Source organism: Rattus norvegicus, chromosome 10, assembly GCF_036323735.1.
Source record: "Rattus norvegicus strain BN/NHsdMcwi chromosome 10, GRCr8, whole genome shotgun sequence".
In the NCBI taxonomy this organism is placed as follows: Eukaryota; Metazoa; Chordata; class Mammalia; order Rodentia; family Muridae; genus Rattus; species Rattus norvegicus.
Genome location: NC_086028.1, coordinates 29958726 through 29978545, shown reverse-complemented (window position 1 = coordinate 29978545; position 19820 = coordinate 29958726). Strand labels below are relative to the sequence as shown.

At 42.1% G+C, this 19820-nt stretch overlaps 1 protein-coding gene across 11 annotated transcripts in view; it reads right to left on the bottom strand.

Moving 5' to 3' along the window:
• Ebf1 (EBF transcription factor 1) overlaps window positions 1-19820 on the bottom strand; it is a 393351-nt gene that overhangs the window by 12026 nt on the left and 361505 nt on the right. For all 11 annotated transcript variants that reach the window (XM_006246120.5, XM_006246117.5, XM_017596958.3 and 8 more), the window contains 3 exons: window positions 3843-3908; window positions 2830-3007; window positions 1971-2150 (listed from right to left, as the gene is read on the bottom strand). In XM_006246120.5, coding sequence (XP_006246182.1) covers window positions 1971-2150; window positions 2830-3007; window positions 3843-3908 — 424 coding nt within the window. The remainder of the gene's footprint in view (window positions 1-1970; window positions 2151-2829; window positions 3008-3842; window positions 3909-19820) is intronic.

Here is a 19820-nt window from a genome sequence, read left to right as displayed (position 1 = left end):
ATTTAAATTGCAAAACTCCTGCACTGGAGGTTTGATTTTTAAATATTCTTAGACTTGAAATCCTGCTGGCTCACCGAGGAAGGCAATTAATCTCGTTGGCAAATGCGATCATTATGTGTATTTAGAGGTGGGGAGTTTGGGGGGGCAGTTAACAAGAAAGGGGTAAAATATGGTGGAGCGTTGCCATTTGTTACGACATTATTAGTTACCAACAGCCACACCACAAAATGTGTTCACCCGGAGAATGTCTTATTTTATTTTTTTATTTTGTCGGAATTTTTCAACATGAGTGGTTTATGAATAATTAAATATTACAGAGGCAAATATTCAAATCAGCCGGGCTCTGTGTTTATTGTTTTATTTGCATTTATGCAGATAAAAACCATCCCATCTGAGGGACTATTTGGGAATTTAATACTGTATTTGTGAGCGCTGAGGAAATCAATTAACGGAAATTAAATGTTCAAAGTTTCTCCGACTGACAGATGTGATCTCAGGCAGAAGTCATTGGGTGTCCTCGCAGGCTCGGGAAGGTGAACAACCCCAGCCCCTAAATTGAATCGCTACCATATAACAATTAGCTTATTGATTTAATTAAGAATGCCACCTTTTAATTTTCAGGTCATGATTGAAACATTTTCTGATTGAGTAGCTGGGAGAACGCTGAGGGATATAGATCTTCAATAAATCAAAACCTAATGTGAAACTGACCCCAGCGTTGGCTGGTAAACTGACTTGGTACATGCAGACTAGCGGGCAGATTTTTAAATGTTCTACAAATGGCGAATAAGTTAGGAATAAAAATACAGTACATGCTGAGCTGAGAATCACCTCAGATAGAACTCAGGGCCAGGATGACCTGCCCACCTTCGAGTTGCTATCCACGAACTACACTCAGCAAGCCAGTTCTGTTTTCTATACTTTGAGCTACAATTCACGAATATTCTTTCATTTATCAGCACATTCTCATTCCTCTACAAATGTCTATGCATCTAGCCACATTGTCTACATCTGAAGAGCTCTCCACAATGCTCCAGGTGAACCTGGCCAGCTCTGGAAAGGTCCTCAGAGGGAGCACAAGAGGTTGTGGGGAAAGAGACTGTGACATTTTATAGAGAGAAATGCCAGTTTGCTGAGGCTCTTTAGATGTATGTATTTATATATAAAGATGCTGATCTGTTGCATTCTTTACATACAATTGAAGTGTTATGCCCAAACAACAAATCCTTTAAGCTAAACTTCCTTAAGGTAGGAATGGGAGACCTAGGAATCTTCATATTCTCTCTCTCTCTCTCTCTCTCTCTCTCTCTCTCTCTCTCTCTCTCTCTCTCTCTGTGTGTGTGTGTGTGTGTGTGTGTGTGTGTGTGTGTGTATGTGTGTGCATGTGTAAGAGTTTTATCTTGCCAGATTTTTGTGAAAAAAAACTATAGGTTTGGATTTGTTTTTCTTTCTTTATAAGTATATTATGCACAAGGAGGAAAACAGAAACATCAGCAGACAAGTTGAATTATTTAAGGAGGTGATCTATTATTGAAGCATCAGGATAATGACTAAGATTTCCAAATACCTCTCTCCTGCGCCAGGCCTGATCCTGGCAAACACCGTCTTATCCCTGTTCCCCCCCAGTACAGGTGAAGATGTGGTTCAGATACTTCTCCTCTTAAGGATGAGAATAGAGGCATGGAGAGGACATGAACTTGCTCAGGGGCCTTCAGTTAGTAAGTACCGGAAAGTGGGTCGGAACCCCACTGTGATCTGACCACAAACAGGAGTTCTTGGCGTGGCCATTGGTTTTGTGTAAGGTGAGACTGCAGAGATCTCTCCAAGAGGGGATGGGTCCTCAAGTATTGAGGGTAGCAGGCGTGGAGGGGGGCACTGGGGATTGGACCAGCCATGCCCAGCTGGCCTTTCTCCATGATACTGAGCTCAGCAAAGGAAACATATAAGATTGAGGACATCGATCTACTTACTGGCGTAGGGTGAGTTGGCAGCTGAGCCATTGAGGAAGGTTGGGGAGCCGCCCAAATTGGACATGGCGGCAGAGCCGTAGCCGTTCATGCTTGTGGTGACAGAGTTATAGTTGGTCTGCTGTGGGGTGGTGCTAGGCACATATCCATGTGGTGACACACTGCTTGAGTTGCGGGTGAAACCTGCAAAGTAAGGGGACAAACCATGGGTGAGGGTAGCATCCCGATAGGGCATTGCTGAGAGACCTGGGGTCTAAGGGAGGAACAGCTCCATTATTACCCCCTCACTGGAATGGAGAGGGAAAAGACCCGGTGATTCATGTGCGTGGGTTGGTCGTGCTATCTCTGTGATTAAAATGGGAAGCTAGCAAAGACACATTTCTTAGGAGATCATAAATACTTAGCAGGCCTCTGAGAAGTGGCAATGCAGGGCCTATAAATTATCATTTGGGAGCAGGAATAAATCCCAATCTAAGAGATGTTCCCCCGAGTTAACAGGTCCCTCTTCCCTGGGCAAGAATGATGTGTTGTGGCCTATGAGAACTTTAATTCCATCTCTCTTTGTGATCTGTCACTCATGATTTATGGTGGAAAGTTGGATGTAGAGATGGCTGAATGCACGCATGCATTCTTTCTAGCCCCCTACTAGGTCTCCAGATGTGAAACTAGAAACAAACTCCTATAATAATATTCGATACACACAAGTGAGGAATCTCCTCTTTTAAGAGAAAATAGTTGATTTTTTTCCTTTTCTTTTCTTTCTTTTTCTTTGTTTTTTTTTTAAAGTGGTGGGTGGGGGTGGGGACTTGCCTTTGTCAAGGGGCAGGAGAAATGGAGGATAGGGAAATAGCAGCCTTCTGACCTTGATTGGTGGCTTGTGATGCCTCAGAGACATTCACAGCCAGTTGTCCACTGAAGGAGTTCACGCCCATCATCCCTGCGTGGACCGAAGTGTTAGCGAGGGCCGGGAGCTGGTTGTGGTTTCGAGGGACACTGTACAGAGCCTCAGCAATGTCGGCAGCTCTCTTCAGGATAATCTCCTGAAAAGACAAAGGAACGTCTTTGTTAGCTCCCCCAACCCACACTTCCCAATAGCTTTCTTCTGCTTCCTCTCTAACATACTCTGTGCTCAGAGCCTTAAGTGGTCAACTATATTCCTTTCTGTATCTCAGCTGACACATCTGTGAGGTCAAGCTTCATTATCCTGAACACATCATAGTTGGGGAAACTGAGGCTATGGAAGGCAAAGTGCTAACTTGAAAGGGTTTTCTTCTTTAAAGACAGTTGAGACCCAGAATGCTATTTGCTTGACACTGAAGTCTATTGCTGTCAGTATTGTGAGATTTCTCTTCTCCTGCCCATAGTGGAACTCGGGGCCGGCAATTCATGTCCCCCGGGGCCATGCAAGGAAACCAAAGTCTGAGGATTACTACAACTGCTTTTTGAGTAGTGAACTCAGGAGGGATGGGGAAAGAATGAGATCGGCCAGACTCACTTTCCCAAGCAGCTTCCATTCCTTGCACACCATTGCTCATCAAGCACCAATGGTACACTACTGGGGTCTCCTTGTATAGTTTAGGAGAAGAAATTAAATTCTTCCCTCCCGGTCAAGATTTATTTTTAAATGGAACATTTTTCCAGCACGGCAAATGATTCAACAGAAAAGGAAATAGAATATTTGCAAAAGCAATAAAGTTTGAACAGCCCTGTGGCATGTATGTCACATCTCAGATCCTGAGGTTCTTAGCACTTGAGTATTGCTTTTGTCTGCTTTTTTTAAAAAAAGCTTTCTCATAGAATAAGGACTCTGAAGGCTTTTTTTTTTTTAATTGAATGAGAAAGCATTTCATTAAGTTAGAGACTTGGAGCGCTCACCTGGTTGTTGTGGGGCATCCCATACAGGGCTTCAACCAGATCTGCAGCCCTTTTAAGGATCACTTCCTGTCAAGAAAAAAGAAATAGACTGAAGGCTTCCGAAGGATAGATAGCAGATGTCCTTATCTTTCACATGACAGCATCTCCATCTTTCAGGCCATTCTTTGCCAAGGGACAGTTGTAAAAGCAGTAGCTTCGGGACCCCTAAAATGGTGTTAAGTCACCAATTCATCATTGTTCACATACACACTTAATTGAGTCAAGAGTTGAACGTCGTCGGTACTGAAAGATAAAACCTATCCCTCAGTCATCTGCCATAGGAGTGATAAAGCAGTCATATGTTTATCGCTGAATACAATTGCACTGTCATTTACCAGATTACTACAATCAATGTCATTCAACTCATGGTCTGAATACTGGAAATGTGGGTTTTTTGGGGGCCTTAATTGCTTATTGCTGAAACCATAACCTTATCAGACCAGTCATTTTTGAAGAATTTCCAATCAATCAATCTCAGCTATTCAAGAAGCATGTAACCTTAAGCTTCTTTTGTTTCTCTCTCTTGTATGGAAGAGACACAGGAAGCTCACATACTGAAGGAATATGATGCTGATGAAAGACCCTTGCCTAAGGATTCTGTTGTCTCTAGAAGCCCCCACTAGGCCAGCATTCATGACTAGTAGCCTTGGGTTTTGTACTGCAATTCTTTGCTATTTCTGTAGAGTTCGTGTTTCTTCTCTCTTGCTCACCCATTCTCCTTCTAGGTCTACGCTTCACTATTCATTAAGAGTGAAGAAAAAGTAACTCCCTCTTCTTACTAAGGTAGCCTTCCACATTGGGTCCAGTCAATGGTGACACTCTACCAAAACACACATTTGGACAAGTGTAAGTTGTTCTTTAGATGGTGGGTCAGCAAAGAGCCATATCCAAGAATGTAAGGCAGCGAGGTGACTTATCAGAAGATCTGTTTACAGTAGTGCAATGTCAGTAAAGGTGCAAAGGCAAGTATAACTTTAAAATCGGGTGCCTCTGAACCCAAATGGAAAGGCAGTGCTGTTCAATTTTCATACACTCCAGACACTGATCAGAAAATAGGGCTATAATTGCGTTCATTTTGCTGTCACTGTAGCCTCTTCAAAAAATCCTTGAGCAACTCTCTAAATGACAAGCTTTTAGATATATATTAGCATTTTTCAATTTGAAATTCTCCACAATATAAGATAAAACAGTTGTCATACTGCAGTAACTACTTATCACATATATAATGTCCTAAATTCAAAAATGAGATAGAGGAGGAGTTTCCAATTCTTGATAAACATTGATTCTTGCCTTAAGTTCCCAGAAACTCCCCACACCGCCTCTAAAACAATTCAGTCATTTTTTTTTTTCATGTAGGGTGTAGAAAGCACAATGTAACCGATGGAATTTGAACCAGTGTATCTAAAATCCTTCCTTGACTTTTTAATGCAAGCTACAAGATAATTCACCACTTTTTGTTTGCAAAAGTATCTGGCCACCGAGATTAATAATTGACCATGGCACGAGCACACTTAACCCTATCCCCAGCTCAAATTCAGGGGTTGTTTCCACCAAAACCTTGTGGCTTTTTCTGGCTCTGAGGAAAGACTAGAACAAAATAATATCCACTTAATTTATTTATTAAAAGATTCACCATCTCTGTGTCTATGGTCACATCTGTCTCCAAATGGATATTTATGCAATGTTTGGGCTCTACAAGGAAGGCATTTCTCTCTCTCTTTACATTTTTTTTTGAAGAAAAAAAATGCAGATCTCCTGTTTATCCAACTCATGATTCAGTACATAATGAAAGTGATGAATTTCAGCTCTGCGACACTGCAACTGGAGGTCGTAGCCACCCTTCTTATTTCCATTAATTGCACAGAATCAGGGAGCTCCGAAGGAATGGCAAAATCTTAGAAGATCTTATAAATCTGAAAAATTGCATTTTTTTTTTGATGACCAAGTTTTTCAGTGACACGATCAACCTGACAGCTTATTTAAAGAGGTACCAGAGGCTGGTCACCATTTAACCATTTGAATGTGAAGCACGTAGATTTCTCCTCCTGCTCCCCACCCGACACTGGATTCTTTTGATCCTTGGTATCACTGTTTTTGATTCATGATGGTGCGACTTATTTTTCCAACCCAGCACATGGTCACAGGCATGGTATTGGCATAATGTCACTTCAAGCCGTCATCTGAATTTCAAGGAGAATGAGCCCGATTTCTTGTCCAGAAAACTATGTCCTCAAATGATACCTCACCCATCAAAAAATGTCCTTCACTGCAGTAACATATTTGGGGTTTTAGAGAGACCCACATTTGGCTTAGCTCTGCCAATGTGATTAGGCTTCTGCTAGTTATTTGTGCAAATGGGAAGGAAGGAAGACATTCCTGGGCCCTCTATGAGTTAGTGCCACAGACCTGTAAGGTGCTTGGATTTCGGTGACCAGAAAATTGCTCTCACCTCCATGTCATTACGTCCCGGTGAACTAGCCCCCAAGCGTGTTTGTGTTGGGGATCTAATATATTGCCTTTCAATCAGAGCTGAGAGCCACTGAACACAGAGACAGAACATGACGAGCAGGTCAGGAAAGCAATAAAGATTTTACAGAGCTGTCCAAGGTGCTAAATTTACTCAATAATGGGTTTGGCACCATAGTGTTAACCTCTCATTTACTACCAGTTTGAGGGACTAAATTGAAGTAGCTGACTTCATTTACCTTGAAATGTATATTTTATGACATTATGTAAGGAGATGGAAAGGGTACTGCAGTTTTAACAATTTAAAGGCTAAAGCATGTTTAAGATGAAACTTGAATATTTATTGTATATTGCACTTAAAGTATATAGAATGTTAAGATGTATTGATTAAATTTGTAAAAGGCATTATAAAAATGACAGGTAGTATAAGAGATGTATGTCTTTTAAAATCAAATTGATAGTGTATGCTATCTCTTCTGTGGCCACAAGTGTAATTTTTTTGCAGTTTTATATGGTAATTTGAAGAAATCTGTAATTTTTCACATTAGGAAATGATTGAGCCTAAGATGTTTTTAAAAAAGAAATTTCCCACTAGGGGAAAAACGATATTTCATATAGTATTTTGTCTTGGAAATTATTCCTTAAGTCCTATTTTGGTGGCATTAAGTGGGAGTATGGTAGACAGAGCTTTAATTCTAATATTCAATTTCAATATTTCTCAAAAGAAAAGGTACTTGGCTAGTACTAATATCTAATTTTTCAAGGCATTCATCTGTCAGAGAGATTTTCTCTTCCTTTCAGAATGATAAAATGTCCCCCTGCTCATATTTTTAAACAGGAGAGTAGAGATTAGCGTCTTCCAAGATAATTAATCCTATCCTTGAATTTCAAAACAAAATCCCATTGGAGAATAAAAAAGACATCCATGAGTATCCTAAATATTGAAAATCTCTAGAGCCTCCTTTAAAGACTTTAATGCTTATTCTCCAACCAAAATTCTTAGTCAGACATTATTATTCTCTGTATGGCCCGAAGTTTTAAAGAAAGAGTGTTTGTTCTTAAAAACAACTTCACATTGATCTGTGTTCTCTTACAATAACAATGTATGATCTCTTGTCCTACAGTGTTCACAAAGTAATGATTGTACAAATGGGAGCTTTAGAGTGGGAAGGAGGTACATTACTAAATCTACTAGGAAGTAACAGAAAAACTCTAGAGACTCAAACTGGGCTAGGGATCCAAGCAAGAGTTCAAGTGTAATTGCTATGAGCTTATTTTATGATTTGGGATCATGGCAGCTGAATGGGCTACAGAGAGAAGTCCAGGGTTTTTTTTCCTCCTATGTTTTAATCCAGTCAGATGGTGAGCTATTTCTGAGCTACTAGCGACTATAATAATCACCTGTGAGTATCATTGTCCAACTACTTTGAAGACTCGTTACCCTCCCAGAATTGAGCTTCAGGGTTCTACAAAGGTTACCCATGATGTCTTCATCCTCTGGCTAGTACACTGTAGCCAGTCTTCTTTCCCTGTGGTATTGGAGAGCTCTTCTCAGTTCAGGTTTAAGCAGTTCTCATGAGCCAAGAGGCAAGATGGTGGGTTCTTTCTTTGCTATCTCCTGGCCCAATTCTTCTTTGGAGTAACCACTCCCCCAGAGACTGAACTTAGCAATGGCGGGGTAGTAATGGCAGAGAAAGTGACAGATGAACTCATCCACTCTTCATGCAGAGCCTCTCTAAAGCTACCGTTCATTGCCCCATTTGGCAATGAAGAAATGAAGACTCAGATAGGTTAGCTAGGTCTACACAGATGAGGAGTGGCTAACCAGGGATTCGGACCTGCTACACTTAAAAACCTGGGACCTTGACAGCTATTCTAATCCATCAGAAATCATTCCGGCTATGGTGTTGCCCATACTACCCAGACCTGCATAGAGTATATGCTACAAGTTGTTTGCTCTGTTCTGAAAGACATGCACCTTTATTATCCACCACTAGATGCTATATGATACACAATCGACTCCCTGAGGCCCTGGGCTTTATCTAATTTGCTTTCTAAGCTCCTAAAACAATGCTTAGTGAAATCCAGGCCCAGAGAAAATTCCTGAGGAGAAGTCAACTATTAGGTTTCATTACCGATCTTCTCAAAGTTCACATCTAATTCATATTAATACACCAGTGACATATTTACTGAAATTCATAAAAGCACAAGAGTGAAATTTTGTATTTCTTATGCTGACATTCTTAATCCGATGTGTAAATTCCCAATGGTTGAATTCTGGTCACTGTATTTTTTTTTAAGATCACTTTTTCTCTTATGAATCTGTTTTTTCATGCCTGCCAACTTGTACTTATATTTTTAATGTTGTGATTAATAGAATAACTCATATTAGGACATTTATCTCAGGTAATAGGAATCTAGCAACACGCATCTGGTCTTAGCACACATCAGCTTGTTTTTAGCTATAGTTTCAGGTCCTTAGAAGATATGGATTTCTTTGCACATCCACAGATGGCCACCACAATGACCTGGAATGTCACCTCAAATATGCAGACACAGCCAGCTCATCTTTCCTTTCATTTCATGACAGGAGAATCTCTGGGGATTATTCTCCTATCCATTGGAATCTTTTCTTTATCTTTTGGCCTCAAAGATACAGATAATAACCCAAAGACAAAGGCTGTGCAACTACATAGACACTCACTTGCAAATGTAGTTCACTATTTTGAGTCATACAAACCATGAATGGGATGGAAATGGCCTGACCTTACTTTCCTTCACAGCACATAGAAGCCAACTTCCTCAACTAAGGCATAACTCTTCATAGATTTTGAGACTCTGGGAATTCATAGGGGAAGCACTGGTTACTGTAGAAGAAACATATGCCACCTCTTACACTACCCCAGCCAGGAGATTAAGATTTCAAGTGAGGCAAAAGACAACACAAGAGAAACATGACAGACTTCAATGACAAAATCAAACCAAATAAAGTGATTCCTAAAGAAAACACTCAATAATTTCTTGTTACCCCACAGCCCTCTGACATCCCCTAATACCAATCCCCTTTCTCTTAGCAGGAAACTCAGAGTGCAGTAGGCCAGATACCAGCAACATACAATCAGAGTATTGGGATCACTTCCACCTTGGAACCAATCAGCATCTGTTAACAGAATCAGCATTGACTGTAGAGTTTATAGAAGAACCCAGATTTTGCCCAGCTCACTAGATTTGTGGGTGCTGGCTCCTTCTCTTCTTGCTTCAGAAACCCCTGGTGACATTATTGATTGCAAAGCCCCAACACTGAAAAAGCTGATTATAAGTTTTCAGGATCCTTTTTCCCCACCATGCTGCTCACTCCAAGCTATAAACAGCAGTCTTATTGAGATGGGGTTCTTTGGAGGAGAAGTTTATATCCTAACTTCCTCTGTGTTTATTTGGTCAAATGGAAAATTCCACAATGCAAGACTCTGATTTCTAAAAATTCAGAATAACAAGGCCAGCAAGGAGATGGGCGAGACAGACAGACCGAAACAACACTTGGGCACTGCTTAGCTCCCTCTCCTCAGAGAGACATTCTCCACATTTTTTTCATTTTTCTTGCAATATGAAACTTCTTGAAAGAGAGTTTCCCCGCACATCATTAGAGGCCCTTGGTGTCACACTTTAACACTCTTCACTCAGAAGCCCTGTGACTGCAAAGAGTCACTTACATTTAGCGTGGATATAATTAAGCATGTTTCTGTTGAAAGGGGCACTCTCATTATGGCTAAGGACCACTTTAGAGTAAATTGAAATGGGAAGGAATAGCACAGAGGAGGTGGAGGTAGCAAGTGGATATTTCCAGGGACACATAAAATGCCAAATGTGTAACAATTAGATTTTACAGCTCTGCACTCTAAAGACTTCAGAGTGCTTTATTATATAAGGAGACTCAGCTGGGGCCAGGGCGATGGCTCAGTCGGGAAAGAGCTTGCCTCACCAGCTTGAGGACCCCAGTTCAATCCCCAAGCTCTACATAAGCCAGGTGTAGCTGTATGTGCTTACAACCCTGAAGCTTGAGAGACCGAGAAGGAGAGATCCCTGCATCTTGTCTGGTCAACCAGCATAGTAACTGGGGAGCCAGGAATTCAGTGAAGGACCTTGTCTCAAAATAAAACACTTGGAAAGTAAAGAAGACACCTACCATCAACCTTTGGCCTTCACATATAACATGTACATGTACAAACATATACACAAACATACACGCACGAATTTTCTTCCAAATAAATAAATACTTATATTCATACTCACCTGAACCTATGGCTACCCTATAGAATACTTTTGTGTATTAAAGTTTTTATCATCTTCAAAAGCAATACAATTCAAATTCTAAAATCTGTATCCATTTGCATAATAAAAACATTAAATATTTTTTTAAATTTCTCTCTCTCTCTCTGTGTGTGTGTGTGTGTGTGTGAAAGAGAGAGAGAGAGAGAGAGAGAGAGAGAGAGAGAGAGAGAGAGAAAAGGGTATCAGATCCTCTGATGTCAGCGCTGAAAATCAAACTTTGACCCTTTGGAAGAGTCATTCCTACTGTCAGGGTCCAAGCACCCTAGAGAACACACAGGAGAGTCTTGTGATTCTATTTTGGCTTTTCGTTGAATTTGTGTTCACATTAGATGGTAGCTCTCTCCTCCTTCCCAAACGTCAGATTTTGTGTTGTAGCACAGTGGAGCTAGAGAAATACTAGAAAGCCTGCTTGCTACAATCAGGGGTGTAGGAGCCTTCTGAACGATGTGAGATTAAAATCTGTTGTAAGCTAGCATGTCTGGATCCACGTAAGACATCCTAACTTACATGATTGACTTTTACAGTGGAAAGAAAAAGGCTGTTTTCAGGCGGCCGTTATTGCCTCAATGGGGGGAAAATCAATGAAACTGAAATGAACAAGAGATTTTGTCTGAGCTGCAGCTAATACCACTGAAGAGCTATGGATATTAAAAGGTCAACAAATAAATTAGCCAGAGTGTTATGAAATGAATGATTTGGCTTATAATTTTATTGAGTGAAAATTGTTCCCTGCCTATTAGACCAGGTAATTTTTATCTGGAGCCTCAATGACTGTTCCATAAGCAATAATACAGTCGTAAGAGCTGCCGGTTCGATCGTGTGACCTCTGAGAAGCTGGCCAGGACAGCCGACTTCCCGGATGATGGATAACGGAGCTTGGTCTCCAGGAGGTGCCAGGCTTCCCTTCCTGCAAGGGATCTCATAAAAGAAACATTACAACTGGATTCATTTTACCAAAATGTTCGACTTTTCGGGTGTCAGCAGTTACAGTTACGTGCAAATTGTGAAACCAGGCATTCGTGGGAAGAGTCGTCTGCAACAATGCCTTTCCCTCCTCCTTTTTTTGGTCTCTGAGCTTTCTCTTCTAAATGGTGTCATGGTAATTGGTGAATGGGAGCCTGGGGTGCTTCCTGCCACACAGACAGTGAAGAATGGTATCTGTGCCCTTGTGGATGTGACCCACTCTGAGGTACAAAGCTGAACCTGGCAACCCCTAGCTGCCTCTCCTCATTGCGATTCATTGTGCTGGTTTAAGACCAGCGCTCTGGGTTAGGTCCTGCCGAGTGGCCTTGGAAATCGACTTTCTGATCAGGATAAAAGGCTCTGCTGAAAGAGAAAACTCTGGACAGGGATGCCTTTTTCAGGGGTAGGTTGTAAAGTGAGCACACGAAACAAAAGCTGCCTAGAGTCAAAATTACCCTTGAAAATCTTTTAAGTCACCTTTAAGTCACCAAGGCTGAGGCTTTTAGAGACGCGCACACACACAAAAAGCCAAATATTATTTCTGTCTCTCTTTGTCTTTGGGCCCTGGCTTCCCTCCCCTCAGGGCAAGATGAAATTAATATGTAGCTTAAGAAAAGGCCTTGGAATGTGAGCAAATGATATGCTTGTCACATGTGCATGGAAGTATATGTATGTGGATGTGTGTGCAAAATGTATGTATGTTTACATTTATGTTAAACTTAAGTGGCAGGTAAAAATACTGTTCACTTTGGCTTGGTAAAGTTATTGAACAATACTGGCTATTATATATAATATATAAAATATATATGGGTAAACATATTATGGGTTAATATATATTATATATTGGTAAATATGTTACATATATTGGTAAATATATGTTACATATATGGGTAAATATATGTTATATATATGGGTAAATATAATTATATATATATATATATATGGGTAAGTCATACCTGTGAATTATATTTCCCAAAGTTTATGGGGTTGTTTTGAATACAGTCTGCAGTTAAAATCCAGTGCCTTGGGCTGGAATCATGGCTCACTTTGTAGAGTTCTGATCTAGCATGCATAAAGCCCTAGGTTTGGGCCTCAATAGTACATATAACTGGGTACAATGGTATATATCCGTAATCCCAGAATTCAGAGGCAAATGCAGGAAGGTCAAAAGTCAAGACCATTTTTGGCTATATAGCAAACTTGAGGCCAGCCTGGGATATATTATACCCTGTTCCCACAAAACTTAAAAATAAAAAATAAAGTAAGTGGGGAAAAAAGCCAGCAGTTTGCAAGGTAAGACATGGCTCCAAGGTTGAGAGCAGGTGCTGCTCATGCAAAAGACTGGATTTCAATTTCCAGGAACCATGTGGGCGGCAAACAACCACCTCAAGAACTCTAGCTCCAGGAGATCACCTTAGCCTTTTTGGGCATCTCTATTCACTTGGCTATATACTTGCACGTGTGCACATATGAAAGGATGTACAAACCATACATATGTGTACACACATACTCTCGTGGGCACATGTGCACACACACATACACACACACACACACACACAATTACATAAATCTTTTATAAAACCCAGTGTTTCTAGACCACCGGGAACTCAGTACTTGTTACTCCAGTGCTTAACTACAGTGTTACTCAGGGCTGAAGAGGGTGAACAAGAATTCTGACTTTGCTCGTGCTCTTGTGCTTTGAGCCTTGAAGAGGATCCCTAATGGCTGGAAGATGGAAATGGTTTTACCCCTTCCTCCCCTTTTTCTTATACGGGGTGTGGGTATGAGGTAGGTTAAACTAAATTTCCCTCTTCAAGAGCTCAGTGGTCAAAGAGCACTTAAGAGAGTTCTAGGGTTCAGCTGGTGGGTGACTGTTCCTATGAGCCCTCACCATACAGAATGAACAGCCAAACACAAGGAATTGTCTCTCTGGATTCTCTGTGTGGGCCTCTAATTCTTGCTATCATTTTTACCTAGCTTTCCCAATTGTAAGCTAACCTTGGCCAGTGCCACCACATCTCTCCTCCGCTCAATTGAGTTAAGGGACTTTGAAACTAGCATGCAAACCCACCTCTCTTTAGAATTCCATTTTCTTCCTTTGCAGAGTCTGAGCTTAGGGACTTAGGCACTTGATCTGAAGTTCAACGGGCTTGGCTCAAATCCACACTGTGCCTTATAAGTAGTGTGAACACATACCTCTGCTTCCCTTGTCTATAAAACAGGGCAATGCCAGCCTCTGCTCCAGCAGGTTATACACAATGAGTGCTTACCAAGCACTAGCCAACAATATTGACAACCCCCCAAGAGACTCCCCCCGCTTCTTCTACTGGATGGTGTTGCGATTGAGATGGAATCGTGTCTGTAAAACACTGAAAACAATCATGAGTGGACCAATGTTGAGATGGTAAGGAAAAGTGAGAAGTCTCTGCTCCCAGGCTGCATAAACTCCAATAGGAAGCCTCTGCTTTGTACTGCATAAGCTACCGCCTGAGCATCACCACATTACTTTCATCACGGGCTCTGCCTGCTCATCCCTAAACGGAATATACACCAGGAAGAAGCAGAAAATTAGATTGCAAAATAAGTCGGCAAAAGAAAAAATCATCTAAACAAGTAAAAGTATTATTCTGTGAGGCTCCTGTGACTTAGCGGTAAAGCTAAAAGTACTTTTTTTAAAATTGCACACATGAGTATATGTGTATGCACACATATATGGGTATGCATGTGCTGGGGTATGTGTATATATGTGCCTATGGAGGTCAAAGGGTAATACCTGGTGTTTTTCTTGATTGCTCCCTTCTTTATTTATGGAAGAGTCCCTGGCTGAACCAGAAGCTTGCCAAATGGCTACTCTAGCTAGCCCACTGGTCCCAGGGATCCCTTGTATCTGTTTCCTGAGTGTGGGGTAGCAGGCAAACCAGATGCCTGGCTTATTTAAGTTAATGCGCAGTACTCCAACTTGCACAGCAAGTGCTAAGTCATCTCTGTAGCCTGCTGTAACCTCTTTCTCTAGATAAACGAAGCGCAGGCATGTTCCTCTGTACAAATGCACACATCCACATAGAATTTCAGCAGCAGCCAGATCTAGGCTCAACTCCTAAGATAAGAGGACGTAGAGTATGAAGAGGAGCCGAGTTCCTGAGCTAAGCACATTGTCAGAATAGGAAAACGGAATGTGCCTTTAAGTTTCCTGGCAGATGAAGAGGGGGCGGGGAGTAGATGACATTCCATAGCTTGTGCTTTTCTACAGACAAGAGAATGCAGAGACAAGATGTTTCTTGGGTCCAAACTCAAGAATCCCCCTCCCAAGCGCCCGCTCTGGGGACCAGATAGACCATAAGACTGGCATTTGTTTTTGTGCTCTTGATTAAGTAAGGTTACTTGTGTCTGCAGATATAATGTTAATAAAGTTTCCTTAAATTTGGAAAGTAAACAAATGAAGGAGATGGGATGGGGAGAGGGAGAGGTGACAGAGAGAGAGTAGAACAGGAAGATGCTGGCATTTCTTTTATGGAACCCCCCCCCCCTTAGTTGCCTCCCCTTGCTGCTAGAAGGCAATATGGTTATGCAAGGGTTTCTTATGTGTATTTTCACTGATGCAACTGTGGGTTTTGAATTACTGATGGTCTGTGCGTAAAGACTAAGACAATAAAAGCACAATTAGAATACATTGTATACAGCCAATCCCAGCTTTATTTTTGCCCTAGCTCCGTATGTATGATAAATCGCTAAACATGAATGCTCTTCTGGGAGGGTGATTTTGGGGTCTCATTTCTCCACAAAGGAAAAAAAGAGAGAGAGAAAAAAAAACCAGTGCTTGTGACTAGAATCTGAATTTCAATTTTGCAAGTGTACAGTTGAACTGAATAATCTTTGGCACAATGCAGTGCACAACCGAGCCACTAAATGGCTGATTTACTAAATTATTATTAGATGAGCCCTTGCTGTTCCAAATGAAAGTGCAGTCACTGACTTCCTCCATGGTGAGTTCAAATTGTTCTGTGTTTAAATATTCAGCATGAGGCTAATGTGAGCTGATGAAATGAGACTATAAACATTCACTTCTGATACAAAGAGGGCGGCAGAGAGGCAGCACATCGTGAAGCCTTTGGAGGTGAGAATGATCTACACTTTAGGATGTGGCTGACGACCTCCATCTACTTTAAGGTACTCTTAATTAGCCCAGCATTTGAAATGACTGATTCCTGGGTTCGAGAAGAACAGCTTCGTGGGATCTGAGATTTTCAAATGGCGATGAAGGAGAGGCTCCCATGAGGATCTGCCATTGCCTCAGTGAGCCCAAACTTAGACTGGCATCCCTGGCCCAAGGCTGGCTGGCTCCCTACCACCAGCAGAGTTGTGTGTCTATCTGAGCAACTATAGTGTTTGACACTCTTTTTAGATTCATCCAAAGGGTCTATGATCTATGTGCCCTGTGATCCGACCCCTCTACACTGTATCCCCGTGACAAGCCACACTTCACTCCAAGGCCCCATGGACACATAGCCACATTCTCACCAGCTCCCTTACTGACACCTACTGGAGTCAACTACCACCTGCCTGTGCCTCTGGACAAATCAAAGCTCTCCTGTCTCATGTCCCTTTCGAGGCCAGTTATAGGCAAGCACTTAAAATATTGTGATCACTTACAGTAGATTAGAATTTTTTTATTGGCGCCGTGTTGCCATAACAACACGGAGACAGCAGATGACTTAAGCTAGGCTTGCAAAGCACAAGGCTGCTCATCTGGCAGTTAAAATGAATACAGTTCATTTCACAAGTTTCCCATATGGACTCTTAGTATATGGTAATGAGGAGACCATATGGTGAGAGAAAATGCTCTGTGAACAATCGGGATCCAATGGCTGAGTGAGAAGTTGGGAGAGATAGCCGAGTGAGAGATTCTGGTGTGCTCTAGGGGGTTCAAGGTTTGGCTGGGGTTTTGGGGGTGGGTGGGTAGAATGACTGTTTCCCATAGGGGTTTTGAGTTTCTTAATCCATTCCTTAATATGTCGGCTGTGGGAAATGACAAACATCTTGCAAATTTTGCAATCTCATCCGTCACAGACTGTCAGCAGTGTTTGCAGACCTGACTTGCAAGATCCTTTAAATGTGTTGTTCTTTAAAAGGCAACAGTACTAAGTTTTTAGACAAAGTGCAGGAGAATTTAAGCACTTCTGACAAGCTGAGACATTAGCAGTAATGATTTTAAAAAACACTCACATCTTTTGCCAGCATGTTTAGTTGTAAATAATGCTAGAATGTATAAAAGCTTTAAAGTAAAAATGTAATAAATACTTCTTATCATGTTTCATAAGGGATGAGAAGTGCCAGCAGCCATGTCTATGGCTGTCTATCCATGCAAATGCATGGAGATGGATGGTCCCTACTCCCTTAACTGCCAAGCAGAGGAGAACCTGGGCAGACAGCTTGAGAAAGACTGTACAGTCAATCCTGTACTATCCATGCTTCATAAAAGATGAATATAAATGCATTAGTTAGACACGGTGAGCTAAATTAGAAGGTCAGGCAGGGCTGGGAGGGCTGAAAAATCACACAACCAATGAGTGTAATTACTCTTTCTTAAGTCTATTAAGTGCTGTTGTTCTAGCAAGGCTCTGGGGTATAGGACACGGAGAGCAAGATAAAGTAATGTGTATTTATGACTCCCACTGGATCAATTTACCAGATATTTTCAGCTCCATAAAGCAAAATACACAAATGTGGCCTTTGTTGCTTTTCCCAAACTGCTTGATTTTCTCTATAAGGGAGACTGGATCTCATAATCAAAAGGTATTTGCTTGGTACCACACCAGCCTCTCTCGATGGAGGAAGGAAGAAAAGCTACTGAGGATCTGAGGTGGATGGGCAGAAGATACTGATGAGGGTGAGGTAGCAGAAGTTGATCGCCTTCAGGCAGAAGTGTTTCAGTTTTGAGTGACCAGATCTGAAGGGACAGTGGAATTTTCACATACTGGCACAAGGAGGGTTTTGAACTCATAAACCAAGTTCAAGTTTGAGCTTTCTCATTTGCTGGCACTGATGTCATAGCAAGTCAGCAGACAGACCTCCTCCAGGGGCTCAGTCTAAATGCCTCTTCTGTGGAATGTGAGAAGTATGTCATGCAGAGATTAGTGTCCCCACTTACTGGAGACTCCCCAGCTGCCTGGAACTTCTCTTTGCATGCATTATCTCCTTAGTTCCTAGCAGCACTGTGAAACAGCTGCTCCACAGAGGAGGAACCTGAGGCTTCCGACTTCTGTACAGCAAGTCCTGGGCCTGCCTTCCAAGCTCCTTGTGTGTCTGGCTTGCATGCTGGCTCGCTTGGCCTCTCTGTTCTGCGGCAGACGCCATCAAGCAGAGCTAGACTTGCAATAGGTGTGGAACACACAATCCTGGCTTCCCAAGAGTCATAGCCAATATGCCGGATGCTGGCTAGGCTCAAGGCCTGCTTGCACTGCCTGCGGGATGAAGTTCACCGGCTGCTTATGAAGACAGGTGGCAAACAAACAAACAAAAAATCCAGAGCCTTCAAAGCTGAGGGAGCTCCTTGCTCAAAGTTTGTGTAGACCCACCCAAGCAATTAGCATCTCAGCTTCTGATTGGCTACAGTCCTCGTCCCCCTCCCCACCTTTTCCTTATAAGAACTTAACCTGGACCCCAAAGTCATGTTTTTCTCTTGTCAGAGAAGTTCCCAAAGTCATGTGGACCCAGAGAAGCAGGTTCATTCATTAGTGAGACGGAGTAGAATACTATGTATGTGTTAAAGACCTTCGCCTGCTCTTCTCTGTGTGCAAATAAAAGAAATAAAAGCCCTAACTAGAGAGGGTTGGTGGAATTATGGTGCCTCTCAGAGATGAAATAACTTACAGAGTCTGCTCGCTCCTCTTTTCCTGTTTGGTAAAGGGGGAAGATGAGGGGAGTGTGTCTGTTTTCCCAACTTCTCTCACAGAGGGGATCCAGTAAAACAAAGCAAGTCCTCCTCGTTTGAAAGAGTGCAAGCCTACACACAAAGGCATATTATTATGGAAGGCTGTGTGCGTGGTCTTTGGAGCAGTTTCATTTGACAGAATATGTGGGTGGTTGTATGAATCTAGCTTTGTCTATTCACAAACACATGGGTTTAATAAAGTGGGGTTTGTTTTTTAAGGTGTGTGGTCCGCAGTTCACTGAAACACCCCTGTTTGACAAACACTGGCCATGAGTCTGAGGAAGGCAGAGGCCCTTCCTAAGGCCCTAACAATGGACAGTAGGAGTATAAATCTCTCTCAAGTGCACAGGAATACCTTGTGCTGGCTCCATCCGCCACTTCCTGACCCTGCCCTTGAACTCTTGCTCCACCTTAACACGCAGAGCCAAGAGGACAGCCGGTCTGCCCTGAGTCACAGGGAGAGCTTCCTGGGGTGGGCTCCTCTGGCCACAGTCCTTCCACAGTTGTAGTTGGAAGTAAGCTGCAGTGTTTCCTTAACACACACATGGCCATTGTGTCCTTGATTGCCCCTCCCAAATCCAGGAAGTAAAGGCTGAGTGCTTCACCCAAAGGCCCCTGGGGACAAAGTGGCATGTGCCTGAGCTTGTTACCCAACGTTTTAAGATCTAATGTGCCAATGCAAAAATGCCTCTAAGTATAAGTAAACAAAAACTCTACCTTATACTCTGATTTCTCTCCTATCCTTATGAAAAACAAAACAAAAATACTGTCTGACTTCTTTAGATCTCAACCATTCAACTAAATTTGGCCCTACTTCCCATCCTTATACAATTCTACTATCCCCATTTTGTAGATGAAGAAACTAAGGCACAGGAGATAAAGCATATACTTAATTGCTCAGTGGATGGGGGTCTCCTGCTCCCACTTTTACTCAACTGACACCAAACCAGGGTTACTGTTGTGGTTTGCCCTGGAGTTATCTGTATTTTGATGCTAATTCGATTGCCCCAAGGACAGCTGCCCTGTCCTGTACTCAGGAATCAGATGACTTCACCAGAACCTTTTCCCCATTGAATTTGTGAAATACAGGTGAGGGGCAGGTACAGGATAGAAGGAGGCGTATCATTGGAGGAGAAGGAAGGATGGGCGGGAGAAGTTTGAAGGAAGAGGAGGAGACAAGGAAAGAAGAGAGAAAGGAGAGGAGAGAGAGAGAGGGTGAGAAGCCGTGGCAGGACAAGATGGCAGGTGAT